Source organism: Monopterus albus, unplaced genomic scaffold, assembly GCF_001952655.1.
Source record: "Monopterus albus unplaced genomic scaffold, M_albus_1.0 scaffold118.1, whole genome shotgun sequence".
Taxonomy (NCBI): domain Eukaryota; kingdom Metazoa; phylum Chordata; class Actinopteri; order Synbranchiformes; family Synbranchidae; genus Monopterus; species Monopterus albus.
Genome location: NW_018127998.1, coordinates 1 through 17,900, shown reverse-complemented (window position 1 = coordinate 17,900; position 17,900 = coordinate 1). Strand labels below are relative to the sequence as shown.

General features: G+C 39.7%; 2 protein-coding genes across 5 annotated transcripts in view; both read right to left on the bottom strand.

The window, feature by feature from the left end:
• Nucleotides 1-12,065, bottom strand: part of LOC109966768 (protein phosphatase 1 regulatory subunit 12B-like) — a 17,410-nt gene extending 5,345 nt beyond the window's left edge. Inside the window, exons 1-7 of one of the 4 annotated variants that reach the window (XM_020611895.1) lie at nucleotides 11,453-12,059; nucleotides 7,151-7,167; nucleotides 6,902-7,031; nucleotides 5,988-6,092; nucleotides 5,834-5,884; nucleotides 5,610-5,660; nucleotides 4,239-4,294 (exon numbers count right to left, since the gene is read on the bottom strand). In XM_020611895.1, the coding sequence (XP_020467551.1) occupies nucleotides 4,253-4,294; nucleotides 5,610-5,660; nucleotides 5,834-5,884; nucleotides 5,988-6,092; nucleotides 6,902-7,031; nucleotides 7,151-7,167; nucleotides 11,453-11,554 (498 nt within the window). In that variant the 5' untranslated portion in view covers nucleotides 11,555-12,059 and the 3' untranslated portion in view covers nucleotides 4,239-4,252. Of the gene's footprint in view, nucleotides 1-1,564; nucleotides 1,816-4,238; nucleotides 4,295-5,609; nucleotides 5,661-5,833; nucleotides 5,885-5,987; nucleotides 6,093-6,901; nucleotides 7,032-7,150; nucleotides 7,168-11,452 lie in introns of those variants that run through there. The other 3 variants (XM_020611896.1, XM_020611893.1, XM_020611894.1) reach the window with 3 other exon arrangements.
• A 3,514-nt stretch (nucleotides 12,066-15,579) lies between these two features.
• On the bottom strand, nucleotides 15,580-17,417 carry LOC109966719 (protein phosphatase 1 regulatory subunit 12B-like). The gene is made up of 5 exons (XM_020611800.1): nucleotides 17,384-17,417; nucleotides 17,210-17,300; nucleotides 16,929-17,117; nucleotides 16,716-16,830; nucleotides 15,580-15,716 (listed from the first exon to the last, which is right to left on the bottom strand). Coding segments are annotated over exons 1-5 (534 nt in total). The 5' UTR covers nucleotides 17,386-17,417.
• Between the last annotated feature and the right edge of the window lie 483 nt (nucleotides 17,418-17,900).

The following is a 17,900-nucleotide window of genomic DNA, read 5'->3' as shown; positions in this document are numbered from 1 at the left end:
GGCAATAAGATATTTGTAATCTGTGGCAAATCCCATTTGGATAGTGTTTTCTATCATGTTTTCTCTGTCACTCTCTACACTATAAGGCATAATAATCATAATAAAGTTAGATAAGAAGATTAATACCACATTGATGTCTATGATAAATTTGAAGGCACAGCCAGCGCCCAGTTACCTGTAGCTAAGCTTTGAGTGGATACAGTGGGTAAACAGCTAGCCTGGCTCTGTCCAGGAGTAACATCATCTACCTGCCAGTACCTCCAAAGCTCATTAAATAACATGTCATGTTTGTTTGATCCAAACAAAAAGTGAAATGCAAAAACAAGCTGTGGTTTAGCTGAGAGTTCCAGTACATGCTGGAACTGTTTCTTGGCTGTGTGCAGACTTTCTGGAGTCTTGTTGTCACTGTAAATTTATCACATTTAAGATACGAACAAATGAAACAAAACAAGCTTATGAGGTACTATTTTTTTACCTACTGTATGAACAATTCCAGAGGTGGAAAATATACTTAGACTTCAATATATTTTAGAGGCAAATATTGTACTTTTTTTCCCACTACATTTATTTGATAACTTTAATTCCTAGTTACTTTTCAGAATCAGATTAATAAAACAAAGTAGAGTATAATCATAAGATTTTATTGACCCTCAGTGGAAATTTACAAGTTACCCAGCAGTAATTCAAATTATAAAGTAGTTAAAATTAGCTCCACTGCAGCTGCAACATTAAATATGGTGAATACATTAATGCATCAATAATAATAATCCAATAATATGTTATACATTAATGTGAAATGTAACATTGTGCATAATGACTACTTTTTCTTTGGGAAATTTAAGTATGTTTGTGTATTTTTTACTTAAGTAACATTTTGAATAAAGGACTTGTACTTGTAACAGAGTATGTTTACACTATGGTATTGCTTCTTTTACTTAAGTAAACAATTTGATTACTTCTTCCACCAGTGAACAAATCCAGACTAGCTGTTTTCCCCCATCTCTAGGCTTTATGCTAAGCTAGCTGCCTACTGGCTGTATCTTCGTATTAACAGATTGGTATTGATCTCATCATCTAACTCTTGACAAGAAAGTTGAATATGTGTATTATAGTGCATGAATAAGTTTGTTCTTTCTCTGAGATGATTCATGAAGTAAAACACACACAAACAGAATCAGTTACATGTGTTTGTCTCATCCAGTGGCACATGACTTGTTCATTTTGAAGGCTAATGAGCTAAAACATTTCATTCCCTTTGTTAGATTGACTACAATGGTTATTTCCATGGCAAACAACTTTGCATTGATTACACAGCACATTACACAGAACCCACATATAGTGCATGCGACTACTATTAATTTAGATAATAACCAAAGAACACAACTCTTAATGGTAAAGCTAAAATACCCTTCACAGGAGGCTTATGTGAAATGTTTGAGGGGGGAGGGGTCAGCAGAGTTGCCTTCTAATGGCCATATTAAAAAAACAGGTTAAAAAGGAGTGCAGAAGAAGATGCATGGCAGCGTGGGGGGAGTGAGCATTGAGAGGCTGTGAGACCTGCCTGAAAGAAGCACAGTGGATGACGAGGGGGTTGTAGAAGAACCAGAAGGAGAGAGGAGCGTAGAAGTGGCTGAGGAAGGGAAGAGAGGAAGTAAAAGGAGGACAGCCGGTGTCAGAGAGTCAGAGGTCCTCTGTCTCCGGCATAGAGGCTGTCTCTGAGAGGCGGGCAAGGACTCGCAGCATGGCTCTGTTCTCAGCCAGGAGACACTCGTTCACCCTCCGCAAGGTCTGGACCTGAGCCAGAGCAGGGAAAGCCTGCACAGAGGAGGAGAGAGATAGAGAGAGGGGCAGACAGAGGAAGCATGCAGGAAAGCAGGCCATGTGCAATAGAGAAAGATGAAGTGCCCACCCATACAGCCATGGACACTCCTACACAGATGGGAAAAGAACAGTAGTTTTGGGGGGGGGGGCTTCAGAAAAAGTTACGTATACAAATATTCACACAACAGAGGTTTTGAGTAGAAATAGCTAAATCTGCAGCAAGCAAAATAAATTGTATTGCTAATGCTCCTTGGTTTGTGCTCATCAAAACTAGGCTTTATGTGGAGAGTGATAAGGAACTAAAGTATTGGGTTAAATGTGGAGCTTTGCAAAGGACAAGGAATTAAAACTCACATGTATTCACATAACCAAAAATTTAATAGCTCAGACTTTGAACAAGAGCCCAAGCCAAAGGAATGGAAGTGATTTATTTCCCTCTTGTTCTTGGCCTGACTTCTTTAGGTCAGCCTCAGTGTGGCTCAGCTGAAAAGTCTGTGGTTTGACGCCATTTCTGAGGGTTAACCACAGAACACACACACACACAAAGTACTTGTAGCACTCCAGGCTGCCCAGAAACGAATTTGTAGTCATAAATATGGTGGAGAATGACATCACGGAAGACATCCAGCTGCTTCTTACAACACCAAATCATATTTATAAAAGCAATTTGAAGCTAGTCTGTGTTTGAAACTTAACAGTTCATGCATATAATGTTCTCTTTGTATTAGAATGAATCTGCACAGATTGTGGAGAGGTGCCTTTGGCAAGAGGAAAAAAGAACAGAATAGGGTAAAGTGAGAATGCATAATCAGCAGTATCTATTATTACACTCTTTTAATATTAAGATCTTTAGTATTAAATCAAATTTGACCGCATTCCCAAGTCCTGCAAATAATTCTACACAGTTGCTATTAATTAGGTTTCAAAGGCTGTTAAGAATAATTCAGCTTTTTTTGTAAGAAATGTACGACTCTACAAAGAAATCTGACCTGGTGGAAACTAAAATACTGTTTCAAAAGAGTAAACAAGAACACACAGTGCTACTGGTGTGAAACATCTGAAACCAGGCCCAGTCAAAGCCCCAGTGCTGGTAGTTTCAGACCTGAGGAGGTAAACCCCAAACCCAGGCTGCACCCTCTACTGGCAAGAAACATAACAACAGCAAACTGAAGGTGAAGCGACACTGATGTACATCACCTAGAGGCAAAGAGAGTAACCGCCCCTGAAATTTTAAAACTTGTGTCACTGGCAGACTGTGTCACCGCTGCACTTTTTTTTATAGCTACACAAACAACCTGGTAGCAGCGTTTGTAAGAGTCACAGTTGTGTAATTTGTTAAAATGACAGCAGCTGTTACTCCTGTCTGCTGCTGCTATTTTTCCTTTCCAGTAGGTGGCACAGGTTGACGTGTAGAACTAACTGAACAGCTTGTGGAGAACTGACTCGCTAAACATGAATGAGTGACTTAGTGAGTGAGTGACAAACCAGTTCCCTGAGGATTATGTGCCTGTGCCTCTGTGGCATTCACAGTATAAAGTACTGTATGTGTAATTGAGCTTAAAATGTGACGAACACTGATCAGCCCTAAGATTATGACCACTGGCAGGTGAAGAGTGAATAACATTGATTATTTCATTACAACGGCACCTGTCAGTGTGGGGTATATTAGGCAGTAAGTGAACATTCAATCCTTCAAATTGATGCATTGGAAGCAGGAAAAGTGGGCAAGAATAAGAATCTGACTGACTTTGATAAGGGCCAAACTGTGATGGCTGTTTACTGGGTCAGAGGATTTCCCAGGTCTTGTTCTTTGTTTCCACTCTGCGGTGGTTAGTACCAACCAGCAGTGTCTAAGGAAGGACAGACAGTGAATTGGTGACAGGGACATGGACGCCCACGGCTCACTGATGATGAGGTCGACTGTAGACTGAACTTTTACATTTCATCCATCCGTTTCAAAAGATTCCACTTTGTTTGAACCTTTGTTAAAATGGGTGCAAATGAGAAATACTGGACATTGGTCTATATGAAGAGAAACATTCAGTGGCTATAGTGGTGATATCACACCTAGAGATTTGTCTAAAAACTTATCTGTAACTTGTCCTCACGACCACAGTTTTCACTCCTTTTACATATGATTTTCACAGAATGGTCGACACACGTGCTCTTCCTGACAGTAGAACTATGGAAACAAATAGATTCACAGAAGATGCACAGTGAGCTGCGGGGTGATGAGCGCCAACCAACTGCTGCTTTGACTCGTGTCTACACAGTATTAGGCGGGTGGTCATAAGGTTATGGCTGATCAGTGTATGTGTGTCCACACGTGTAAACATGCCCCAGTCTCTGATAAAACAGAACCATGTGAGGTGACAGGCAGGTGTCAATTACTTCTCTGTATCATAGCAACCACTCACCATCCCCCCTCCCCTCAGGGCTGGTACCCACAGCGGAACCGCAGTGGGGCGTCCTGCTGAGGGAACCACGACAACATGGGGGTCAAACATCTGTTGCTGGTGTATCGCAATGCTTTACATGTCCTATCTATAATATAATATCCTGCATATTAAGTATTCTCAGACCTTTTGAGGACTATAGTAACCTTGTTGTAATTTGCCTTAACAAACAAATTATACAACTTTATTGTGCCATTTGTGACTGCTTCCACAAACTATAGATAAGACCCAGCACAAACCACGTCAGGCCTGAAACCTCTCCTCTGCTCTGTCCTGTGTTTCTTTGTGAAGCAGAATACACAGTGCAGTGCAGGAATGTCTCACAAAGGCAGGTCTTTTGCTCTTGGACAGGGTTTGGTATTCAGCTGGAACTAGGTCACAATGTACACCCCAACAGTGGGATAAGTGGAGCAGAGGAGCAGCAGCACAGGCTCCTCCTCAGCTTGGCAGGAAGCAGCCCAGCAGAACACTGAGGGAAATGAGCCCTGAAACCTTAACCTCCTCTGTCCTTGACTCCAAACCCACCTGGCTAACCACAGCCCTGGAGTGTGCTACATGTGTGTGTCATCCCACTGGCAGTTCTGCTGCGTCCTGGCTTTTATTTTGTCGAGCTTCTTCTTCGCCCAGCCTGACAGGCTCCAGTTTTACTGTGGTGGATTGGACACAGCTGGAGCTATTCAGGCTAATCACCAGGCTGTGTTAAAGGCCAGCTTCACAGACAGGCACTGTTGGTCAGTTGTCAGTGCTCCATGCCTGTTCACTGTCTTGTTGTGTTGTCAAGCTTATAGACCATGCTCTTGTTTTGAACTTGCCTTCGTGTCGTCCTACTTTTGTTTACTGGAACTCTAAGAGACAGTTTTGTCAGCTTTGAGCTGTGATTTTATTTTATTTTTGTTTGCTTTATGAGTTCTACGTGTTCAGAGTGGACAGTGTCCAGCTAAGTGCTGAGCTTTTTGTTTCTTGCACTTGTTCAGAGACTGGTGACTGTTTACCAGCCAAGTGCTGAGTTTTTGTGTTTCCCATTTTTACATGCATTCAGAGGCATCCAGTTACCATGTGCCAGCTTCTACCTGTGCTTTTGAGGAACTTAAATGTCATATTAACTTACCTGTGTTTTCTGACTGGTATTGAATCTCCCAGCCCCACACTTGACATGTGTGTGTCTGCTGTGAGAAACACTTTAGGTGTGCTTGAAGGGCTCTGGTGGAGGTGTGTACCTTTTGTTATTTTGTTGGGGGACATCATTTAGACAAATGAAGTATCTTAGACAAAATAGATGCCATTTAAACCCAGGGTGAACAGAGTGCACAATTACTTTTAGCATAGACTGACCTTTATCTCCTCCTCCATGTCTGACACTCTTTTCTCAAGAGCTTGTTTTTCCTGTAAACAAAGAGGAAACAAATATACTCCCATGGCCACGTCGAAACCCAAGAGTGATTAAAAAATAAGGCTATAATTTGAACTAGAGAGGAAAATTATAGGGAGAAAGACCATGAAATTATATGGATATTTGTTCATCTTGACAAATGCCAAAAGGATGTGAAGACACGTACCCTCTTCTCTGATTCTAGTACTGAGGACCTCTCTGACATCCTGTCTTGCCTCTAGAAGTTAGAAAGTTGCTGTTATTGTGATGTACAAGAGGACATTCCAGAAATATCTTATATATTTATGAACATGATTTCATTAAGTTGACTGCTCCTGTACCTGAGTGACTTTCTCCAGCTGGGAACGTATCTTAGCCAGTTCTTGTTTGCTGTCGTGCAACCTGGACTTTAGCCTCTCATTTTCATGCAAAGCTTCTGTATACATCTGGCGGGGGGAAAAAGTAACAAATAGCTCTTTTATGAATTAATGTTCTGCTAATGCTTTGAGAAATACTTGTTTTGATATTCAAAAACTATGAAATAACACCCACAGAAAAATCATGCATTAAATAATCATTAAATATTGAAGTTGTGTAAATTATCTCTAAATATGAAGGAATTGGTAAAATAATTCAAAAACAATTAAAACAATCCCACTGGTTTGCATGTATGTATTTTTATACTGTCAGTGAGCTAAAACTTGAGCCTTGTTTTTTTTGTAATTAGCTCTCCCAGATTAGTTCCTGTTTGCATGTGCCGCATGTGCCGGGTGTGTAGCCTACACAAAACTACAACTGGATTCCTCAGATACTGAAACCAACTGGAAAAACAAAAGAAAAGACAATTCTTTGGCAAGTTCTGGAGTTTAAATTAACACATTTTTCTTTGTTTCTGAGTGAATTTTAGGACATTTATTCATGGTAGACATCAATGATGAAATACCACACCTCCTCCCCATGGTCCTGGCATTTGATTTTATTTTGATGCTGAAGTTTAGCTCCCAGAACGGACCTCCAAAGCGGGGCCAAGTGTAGTGGAAACAAACATTGTCTAGGGTCCCAGCAGCCTCCTATAATATACTGGTTTAACAGTCATATGTACAGTATCAGATTACAAAAGCTGGATTTTTATATGGTCTAAAGGTTTAATTGTATAAAGTTCTAATTAAATGTCCAACTGTTTGCCCTTAAGGGGGCAGGGTGATCATACGCTACCCAGGACTGCAGTAAGAAGTAAACTGAAGTAAGTTATTACCTTTTTATAGTCTTTGGTAGTGGAGTCTTGTTCTTGTCTGTTCAGCGTGGGCATCCTTGTCTCTCTCCGTGTATAAGAGCTGGTGCGACCCAGAGGTTTGTCTGCTGCATTCTCTCCAGTGGAGTCATATCTACAGGCGACGCAGATCATACTCAGTGCACAATGCTACTTTATTTAGAAAGGTTGGGGTTTTTTTTCCGGAAATACAGCTCTGTAATACAGGAGAAGAAAACAATACTAAACACTTACCTTGACAGCCTGTCATGCTGAAAAACAAAGAACAAGTCATGTTAGCTCAGTTATTCAGCACCACAGCATGGGAAAAACACTTTAAAAAAACCCTCTGTTATAGTTAGACCCAGATTTATTTCTTTGATAAGACCAAGGGGCTTGGCAATGAAATATGTTCCATTCTGAAACAACAGAGAACAAAAATAAAACTTCCAAGTGAATTATCACAGCATGCTCAGAGGCCTGGAGTCTCAGAGGGAAGTGCTGCATGTAGAAGTGAGCTATACACTGCGCTGACAGGGTTCGCACAGGTCAAACCTCCCCGGTGAGCCCTGTTAATCTTTTATAATAAGCAGCTGCCATGCAAATGCCTGCAAAATAAAGATGACATCAGAAGTTGAGTATCTCCTGTGTGAATGGGTCGACGGTTGACCTCAGACAGTAGACTGATAGTGGACTGTCCTGGCAAGTTTGTGCTATGACTAGTCTGCCAAGTTACCTGCTGTGGTCATGTGCTGACTTCACCTAGGAATCTAGGTGTTGTGTGACATTCACAGGAGTTGTATTAATTCACAGAGCTCTGTGTTTTCAGTTTATAGTTGCTCACAGATGTGCCCATAACAGGCAGTAGATGTATTTTGTGCCTACTGCCCCCTGTGTCAGTGTACATCATACAAAGCATGCTGCATAACTGGCTTCCAGTGCAAAAATTCCAATCTATTTAGCCCTTCAGCCAGACTTGAAAAAAAATCAATGAGTCAGTCAGCTGATAAATGTGGCACATGAGAGGAGAATGTTTACTATCAGAGACTATCAGAGAGAGAGGGGATGCCACAGTACGAAGCTGATCTCTCTGCAGTATCTGCTGCCTTCGCGTAAACATTACTCTTACGTAAATCCGGAGAATTGTGGCTGCTCTTTTGCCAGGGAAAAGAAGTCTTTAAACGCTGCTGTTTAGAAGCACTTTGCAATAAATTTCTTGTGCAGTGTTTGAGACAACAAGTAGATGTAAACTGTGGTAAAGTGTATGATTTTTATAAGAGGACAGTTTATTCTGCATTTACATTAGGCCAGTTGGAGGGATATTTTTTGCGCAGTGTCAGAGGAGCTGTTCTTCAGCAAGTGTTTACATAAGTGAACTAGTGCTGCCTGTCCTTATGTGGTCATGTGCTTAAGCAGAGCTATCCAGGAAAAAAAAATAGACCCCCACGACCTCAGATGAAAAAGGACCAAGCAGAGCTCTCACTCACTCTGATCTCTTTGTGCAATACTGAGGAGAGTCGTGTATCAAATGTGATGTACGTTCATTAATCAGTTTAGATGATTGGACCCCTGGTCTTATGAATAATTTATTGTGAATCCTGCTTATGGAGGTATGAACTCCCTCAAGATGATTAGTTCCTATTTGCAAACCTATTTCACATGAAAGATTATAGAACTGGTTAAATGAGTTTCTGGAAAATTTATTGCAGTGAAATCTTGAGTGAGCCCGGTGGAGTTTATTAGACCAATTCTCAGTAAAAGAAAGATGATTTTTTTTCAGAAATATATGCATGTATTTTGGTATTATTTATGTTCTGTCCACATTAAACTAAAGCCAGAAACCAAGTTATACTTCTGATGGAAACTGCATCAATCTGATTCCTTGGTTATGGAAAATAGAGGGAGTCAAAAGTTGCACATGTAGCTTCATATGTGAAGCAGAGCAGATGAGAAGATGATCAGCTGGGGGGGGGGCAGCAGGGTGTCTAGAGGGTACTCGGTAAGCACAACTGCCTCCACTTCTATGGCTTACTAGAACCAATATCATACACAGCAGGGGGGGTGGAGTTGTTGGAAGTCACCTGCATGAGCTCACTGCTAATGGTGTATAAATCAAACTGTTAACAGCAGCTTGCAAGAGCCAATGAGATCATCATTACGAGACTCTTCACCCTCCATGGCACTTCTTCCACTTCTTCGTGTCTCTGTCACAGCGATGTATCTCTTCAGAGCTGACTAGATGACTGCAGCAGGGAAATCTGAACAACACCCTCTTCTCTCTCTCCACCCCCAGTACTGTAAGGGCTCCGCACACAAAACCATAAAAGATATTTCTTCCACATTTGTTCACCTTTCCTCACTTCAGCCACTCTTCCTCCTCTACTAAATCTTTATAGTACATCTGAGACTTTCTGGCTGCTGAGAACAGCTTCCTCTTTTTCAAAAGAAATGACTTTAATTACTGTAAATTAAAGTGCTAACAATGTAAAAATACCCAATTACAAGAAAATGACACTTATGTGTTGCATTTAAGTGAAAGTACATAAGCATTATCAGCAAAATGTACTTGAAATATCAAATTAAAATTATTCAGCAGAAAAATTGCTACTGACATATATCACTGTCGATACTGAGGCATCAAAACTTACACAGCACTTTACTGTTGTAACTGGTTGTTTTAGTTACTTTATGTATAATTAGTAGAGAAGCATTTGCCAATCTAGGGGGTCAGACCTCTCAGAAGGGTCACAAGATAAGTGTGGATGGTCAGGATATGATTAACAGATTACAGCACAAGACAACTTAAATCCTTCACCCACAATTATGTTTATATGTTGGACCGTCCTCTGATCTTAACTTTTATTAAAATGTTGGATAATCTTATCTTCTGGGGCCTTACAGTTATTTAAATCACACAATCTGACATGTTTAGAAGGGAAATACTGTATGTCTTGGCTAGCAATTCACACACATTTGTAGTATTTGCATTTTGGAAAAAAAATTCATAAGTGAAAAAAGTTGAATGTTTAATTTTTTATGATGTATATTATGAGCATATCAAATGTTTTTAATATAAAATCTTAATAAAAACTAATTAGCAGCTATAGCTGTCAAATAAACAGTGGAGTTGAAGTGTAAAATATCATATAGCTTGAAATACTTAAGTAAAGCAGAAGTACCTCACATCTGTTCCTAAGTACAGTAAAATGTGTTTGGTTCACCGCTGCTCACATTTGTCTAATAACGGGTGCCATCCGTATGCTACAAATGTGTTTCTGTTTATTTCTCTTCATGCTGCTCACAGATGTAACACACTTTTCTTTTTTACTAAAGAGGACCAGGTTTTCACTAAAACATTGTGGTAAGTACTAAAAACACTGCATCAGGCTGCTTCCACCCCCTCTGCAATGGATTTTCTCTCCCATGAAAACTTTGCCAATTCAAACTGGGGTGACATCATGGAAAGTTAATGCCTGAGTTTCACCAGAGATACAGCACAGAGACAGAGACACTGCTTCAAAGGAGAGCAGAAGAATGATATCATCCACCGGCGGTGTTCAGTTTTAGCAGCTGCACTATAATGACAGCATCTGCATTGCTGCTGGACATTCCTGGACATGTCTCTAAATAGACATTGTTTGTCCCTTTAAATGTGCCTGTCACACAGTGTTCAGCCAAGTCTGATGCACTGACATAAACACAACAATCAAACAACACCCATGAGAATACGGCACTGGAAATTACAGAGGTGATGTTTCAATCCAAAAGTCTTTTCCAGAAAGTATTGTCAGACTATTAAAATTAAATTAGAATAATGATTGGTATGTTATTTGTTTGTTGTTATGAAAATAATGAACAATAAACAATAGAAATAACTTTTACCCTCTTAATGAAGTGTTGACACATTTGCTGGTTTAACTGAGAAGAGTCATAACAGCACATGTGCAAACACGCAAACATGTTAGTTGTTGTTCTATCAATTATATTCTTGATTAATTGGTTAAAAAATTGTATAAATAAATAAATAAAATAAAGATTAAATTTAAAAAAATTATAATAAAATTGTGAAACACCCTGTATAGCCTCCAAGTTTAAGGTGATAAATTAAAATTTTTGTCCTACCAAATATGAGAAAAAAAAAAAACAGCCATCCTTCACATAATATTTGATATTTTGCTTAAAATATGACTGACATAATTACAAAATTATTGCATCTAATAATTATTGAAAATAAATGAATTTACTGGTGATTGTGGTGTTTAGTGTTTAGGTGTGTTAGATTTGGTTGAAATCCAGAAAAAGAATCAGGTCCAAGGATTTATCACTAACGCCTGAAGAAATAAGATGCTTTCTTTAGGTTCCTACAAGTTTGGATTATGAACATACTAAAAAGTCACTTGATAGTGAGTAATGAAAGTAAGAACTCTAATAATTAATCATTTTAATTGCTTCATGAGAATAAATCATATATAGAGAGATATTAGACCCACTAATCCTGGTGGCATAAAGTGTATAATCAAAACAGTTTATCTCTAGAAGAAAAGCTTCTGTTCTTACTCTGTAGTTTTTGTCTGTAGGAGACGGAGAGGACGGCGGTGAATCTGACAGTGACTTCCTGGTGCGAGTCAGGTCCTTGGTGCGTGAGTAGTAGGATGACATCTCCCTCCTCTAACCTGAACAGGCAGGTCAGCTTCTACTGTAACATTCGCCGAGGCTGCCACCAGATAGCAGCTGCATAGATGCACAGATTCCCTCAGTCAATAGTGACGCAGATGCCCATGGCTGCACTCCCGGGAAATCCTCAGCAACAACAGGTGTGTGCGTATATGTGTGTGTGTGTATGACAGGCTGGCTTCACACACAGTCCCACAATCTAGAGAGAGCTGCGGGTAAGTTTGGAAGGATTTCGGGTTTGAGGTCGCGCCTTCTTCAAAGCTCACACAGTGAAGAAATAATCAAATAAAAATGCAAAGAACGACAAAACAAATTCTCTGTTGATCACAAAACGAGAAACAATGCTTTAGCTAGGAAAGCAAATAAATGATCATCCTGTGCCTTCACTCTGTCAACACTGGAGTTAGTGATGAAATGTGAAGTCCAACACAAAGCAGCCAAGAGAGAAAAGTTTGTTCTTTGTGCTGCCTCTTAACGTGTTTCCCAAACTTATACTCTCTCTCTCCATCTCCCTCCAGCTCTTTCTTTCTCTCTCTCTCTCTCTTTCCCATTTCACTGCCCGGTCACCCTCCCTGTCCACCCCACCCCCTTTTGCTTCTCCTTGCTCTCTTCAGCTTTGGCAGCTTTCTGTGGCAGTCTGCCAGGGGCTCTGCTATGGCCCTACTCTTCAGTGAGGGCTAAAATTGTCCACTGATGTGGACGAGGATAAAGGGAGGTGGAACAAATAGAGTCAGGGGGCTGCAGCAGTTTGTCTCCTGGAAGTTTGAAGGAGAGTACTACCTGAGGAACCATCAGCAAATGTAAACCCTACACTGTGATGGAAAGAAGATGCTGTTAGTTTGTGTAGGTGTTATATTGTGTTAACAGAGTACCTGTGCTACATTTCCTCTTACCAAAATATGTGTAACATATTTCAAATTCCATCTGTACAAGACAAAAAAGTATTGGTTATTCTATCTTACACCTGTGCTGACCTTCTTGTGGCTCATCTTACAAGGTTGGTAAAAATATTACTATGTTTCAATGAAATGAAACATTGAAACAATGAAAATTGTTCAATTTTTCATCAGTCACCTTCTTATTAAAGGAATAGTTCAACATTTTTAAAAATACTCTTCCTCACTTTCTTGCTGAGACTTAGATGAGAAGCTCAACACCACTCCAATAATGTTAAATATGAAGCTGCAGCCAGTTAGCTTAGCATAAAAATGAAACCAGGGAGAAAGAGTTAGCTTGGTTCTAATTAAAGAAACACAATACACCTGCCAGCACCTCTAAAGCCCTCTGTATATAAAACAAGTTGTGGTTTTACAAGAGGATGCCACTTAGCAAATTAAACTAGCATAGCATGTTGATGTTATGAGTTTTACTGTAGAATTGCTGGTAGGTGGATTTTCTTTGTCCATGCACTCTAGAATGGCATACAGTATAGAAGCCTTTTCTGGTTTGATGCCACTATCCATGGGTCAATATGTTATTTGTCTCTGCCTTAATCACTTAATTACATTTTATAACCTGAAAAGCTATAGTTTAGTTTTCTTTGGGTTTAGGCAAAGTTCTGAACATTACTGCTATGTTAAGGCTATAGGGGACCTCCATCCTAATATAGTCAAGGGAACAACACAGTCATGATTTGAAGAAACCAGTGTTGACTACTGTTAGGAAACAGGAAGCAAATAGAAATCTCCCGTGGTGTTTTGTTCACCCATCCATCCACCACAACCTCATCCCCCCGAGGGTGTTGGATAACATCGTTGGGCTTCTTCCATCTGCAATGAACATGGGTTGTAATTACTACAGCCAATAGAGAGCTTTGTACCTTGAATGTGAAAATGTCTTGAAACAACTGATTCTGTTCTTTTCTTCTTTTTTTTTTTTGAGAGGAAGATTGTCTCATTTTGTTAGCTTTAGTAAAGCCAGGCTAGCTGTTTCCCCCTGTTTCCAGTTTTTATGCTAAGCTTAGCTAACTAGCTGCTGGCTCCATGGTTGCCATACAGAAGTGAAAATGCTGTAACAGTCTTTTCATTTAAGTTCTGGCAAGAAAGCAAATACTGCAAGCATGAATGTCAAACTATTCCTTTAAACAAACTTGCCCCCCTCCTCCCAGTAGTCTGCACCAGCTGGCTCATCGCTATCTTCCTTTTATAGTGAGGTTTGCAGCACCCCACTATTCCTCAGCTCCATCAACCCTGCTCAGGGCAAACAGATTAAGGAATGATGGGACAGAAAGAAATTAAACAGAAGCTCAGAGGGGGAAAATAGAAATGTGAAGAAAATATTAAATAAAAAGGAAAAAAAATGAAACGATGAGATAATTATTTGACAGAGGCTGTGATGATGTGATGTGGTTTTGAGTTTAGTGCTAGTTAGCAACCATCTACAAGCAATATTCATAGGCATGTTAATTTAGCCCCTAATATTCCTATCTCTTGAACAGCTGCAGATCAGACGAGGGGAGGAATTCCAGCCGGGATTCAACTGGTCCGATACCAGTACCATTCTAATTCACAGGCACCAAGTAATTTTTTTCTACAGATAACCTCTGATGAAGAACATTTACTTGATGTATAAAAATGGTTACTATTGCTTACTGTGCTTTTGGAACTTATATACATGGGTCATATCTCAAACCAGAGATCATGCATCAAAAGACAGAAAATAAACCACAGAAGTGGTCACTAGGGTGTTGCAGCAAATTAATAAGAGCAGGTTGACGAACAACAGGGTCTATTAATTTAATCCCATCCAATGTGGCAGAAAAACTAGCTGTAAAGCAAACTTGTTAGTGTTGTTTCTTTCTATTCCTTCTATCATCATCATTACCAATAATCTTTAAAGTATCTCTGTGTTCTCTGTGTTGCTGAAAAGAAATGTGGAAAATCTGTTCAGATCATCATGGGGTCACACAGAGGTCGGCTCTAGTGATGGACTCCCAGTCATGCTTCTGATGAAACATCACAGCTCAGTATGATTATCCAGACATATATAGTCCTGTCAGTAATGCTAAGCGACTCTCATATTACTAACAGATCTCTGTTTCAGATTCCAGCATGGGGGACAGCTGGACCACTCACTTGGAGTCAGCTCACTGGAACTATTCGTTCTATTCGTGTTACACATATACTTAATCATCTATAATCTTGTAAAAGTCATCCTTGACTACTTTATCATCTCGCTACCCTCCACTCCTTGTTGTTCCCTGTCATATGTATTTTTATCTGCCTTTTAGAAACACCATGAAACTCAAGTGAATTTCCAGATTGCACCGAGGAGGAGAAACTAGTAATGAGCTTCAGGTTCTGGGTTGTTCATGTACAGGACGCAGGTGGAGGGAGCACACTATTGGTTTAGAGGGTGAAATATTAAAAAAAAGTCAGTGACCCTGAATCCAAGGGTAAGCAGAGAGCATCTCAGTTTTGCCCAATATGGTATGGAATGCTAAGACACCTCAGTCATGTGATGGGAAGAAGCAAAGCGACTTCCGGGGTGGGGGTGGGGGGTGGGCCTTTTGAACTGTCTTTCTATGAGATATTAACCAGAATGTCTAGTTAGAAGAAACTCTGAACACATGCTTCACATCTACAATTGCAGAACATCTGAAAATGCTGCATCAGAGGTCAGAGCTGCCTATGAAGCACATGTAGCTTTCAGCTGAGGGAGAAACAAGACGTAAACATGAAACGGTGCTGCTAATGAATATTGATTCACACAGACTAATAACATTATTGTGTAGCAAGATTCTCAACTAAGTGTTTAATAGCTAGAAGCCTTTTTTATAAAGAAATAACTTTTAATTTGTTGATGATAATCAGAGTATGTCACACTTAGAAATGTATTGAGTGAACTGTAAATACCGAGTTCTCCTGGGTCAGTCAATATGAGTGTGAAAAATAACTTAGAAAATCCTTTGGCTCCATCTAGTGGTACTAAGGAAGAATAATGGTTTAAATGATCCTCTTTCTTTGGCTATCAGTGACTTCTACTAAGCTAAAATAACACCAAAGTTTTCGTCATACCTGTGCAGTTTTGTCGTCTGAACCTCCGACATTACAGCAGTGTCGTCTCTGTTGCTGCTTTGTGGTGAAGGTCACTTGTGCTGCGTCCTCAACGCGGTTCTGATTTTCATCTCTCCACCACCTCTCACTAACTGCACATATAAAGTAAGTATTTATATTGTGCTTATCACTACTGAAAATTGAACAATGACAGCCATTTAGTGTGATTCTTGATTATTATTAACAAAGTTAACCCTAATGTGCTGTTTGTGGTCCTGGAGACCTTGAGCCCCTGTTAACAGTGTTATGAGTGGGGCAAAAAAGTATTTAGTCAGCCACCAATTGTATTTGGTCACCAATATACTTATTTTCCACTATAATTTGCAAATAAATTCTTTAAAAATCAGACAATGTGATTTTCTGGATTTGTTTTTCTCATTCTGTCTCTCATAGTTGAAGTATACCTATGATGTAAATTACAGGCCTCTCTCATCTTTTTAAGTGGGAGAACTTGCACAATTGGTGGCTGACTAAATACTTTTTTGCCCCACTGTATAAACACGATTTTCAGGACATATTCGAGAGGATTGCTTGTTTTGGGGACTCAAAAATTGTAAAACATGTTTAAATACTAAGGATTTTCATATGGCCTGTATCTGTGCTCTGTTAGAACCTCTCTCATTGGTGTTTTATAACAATTTTGTCAATTCTGTGCAGAGGTTTGGGGCAACAACTACAAAAGTTCACAGCATTTACTGATCAATCTCCAGAAAAGAGCAATAAGAATTATTCACACAAAAATATTGTTCTTAAAGTCTAAATTATTAAAATGTATAGATCTTTGGAATTTCAGACAGCACAAATAATGTTTAGGCCAGCACAAGAAATATATTCTGTACAGGCATAGCTCACTGAAATTGTAAAACAGATAATGTAATAATGTCATATGGTTATGTATATTATCAAATTCATGGGTCCAGTTTTTGGCAAATTGCAGCATTGTCATTTAAATACATCTCTACATATTCACTTAAGAATGAAAAGTTTAAAAAACTGATGAAAAAATAGGAACATCAAATATTATCATCAATCAGAATTTAAAGCATGTCTCAGCAAAACATAAGGGGTAAAAACAAATCTGTTTTTCTTACCTCTGAAGGAGCTGTTGCAGTAAGACAGCCCACAGGATTCAGCAACAGATGAATATGGAAGTTTTGGTCCTGGAGACTCAGTGAGGGTTTCTAACTTAGGTTCAATGTTCCCCTGCTGTACATGCATAAGACAAGAACCTCTTCCAGAATTATAAACCAGTTATTTCTGCTGGAGCAAGGCTGAATTTGTTTCTACATAAATCGCTTGCTCACCTCATCCAGTTTGCTCCACTTTGGACTGATCTCTGTTGTTTCTGTGCACATTGTCAGGCTGAACTGGACCCTCCTGTCATCTGTCAAGCCCTTCCTCACACAGGACCTGTCTGCTTCATCCATTTGTCTGTCTTGAGGAGACATGCTGTTGGTCTTCTGAGCCTCTTTCAGGTCTGTCAGCGTCACACCCTGCAGGACATTTATGGAGCTTCATACAGTATCTGTTAAAATTTATACATAACACCATGAAACTTTAACACTGCAAGCCATCTGTTCTGTACCTGTGTTGACCTGCGGGTCTGTCTGGCATGACGAGACTTGGCTTTTCTCTGAGACTCTGCTTCTTCATCCCTGACTGGGACTAGGTACAACCTAGGTCGGTTAAAAAAAAAGTTCTGAAGTAAAAATGCTACAAAGACATTATACACTATCTGATCAGAGCAAATATGGCATACATTGACAGTGACGGTGGTGCAGTGGGTAAAGCAGTCGTCTCCCGAACAGAAGGTTGGAGGTTTGAATCTTGGTGCCTGCAGTCCACATGTCGAAGTGTCCTTGGGCAAGACACTGAACCCCCAAGTTGCCTGCGATGGCTAGAACCATCGATTGAGTTGGTGCCGCAGATGGCTGCCTCGGTTCTGTACCGAAAACAAATTCCTTGTGTGTGTAACATACTTGGCCAATAAAGGTAATTACTTTACTGATGATTGCATACAACTCATTTCAATAGTCATCTATAATCACAAGCCACAAACTGCTTCACATGCAGGGCAACAAACTAAAATCAACCATTATGAAATTAAATAGAAACATTAGCCATTAAGAAACAAATTCCTTGTGTGTAACATACTTGGTCAAATAAATTATGATGTTGATTATTATTAGCTGGCCTTAAACAAAATAGGTCAACAGTCAAACACAATCTTATATACACAGTGTTGTGTATAGTGCATTAGACCTGAAAGGTCCAAA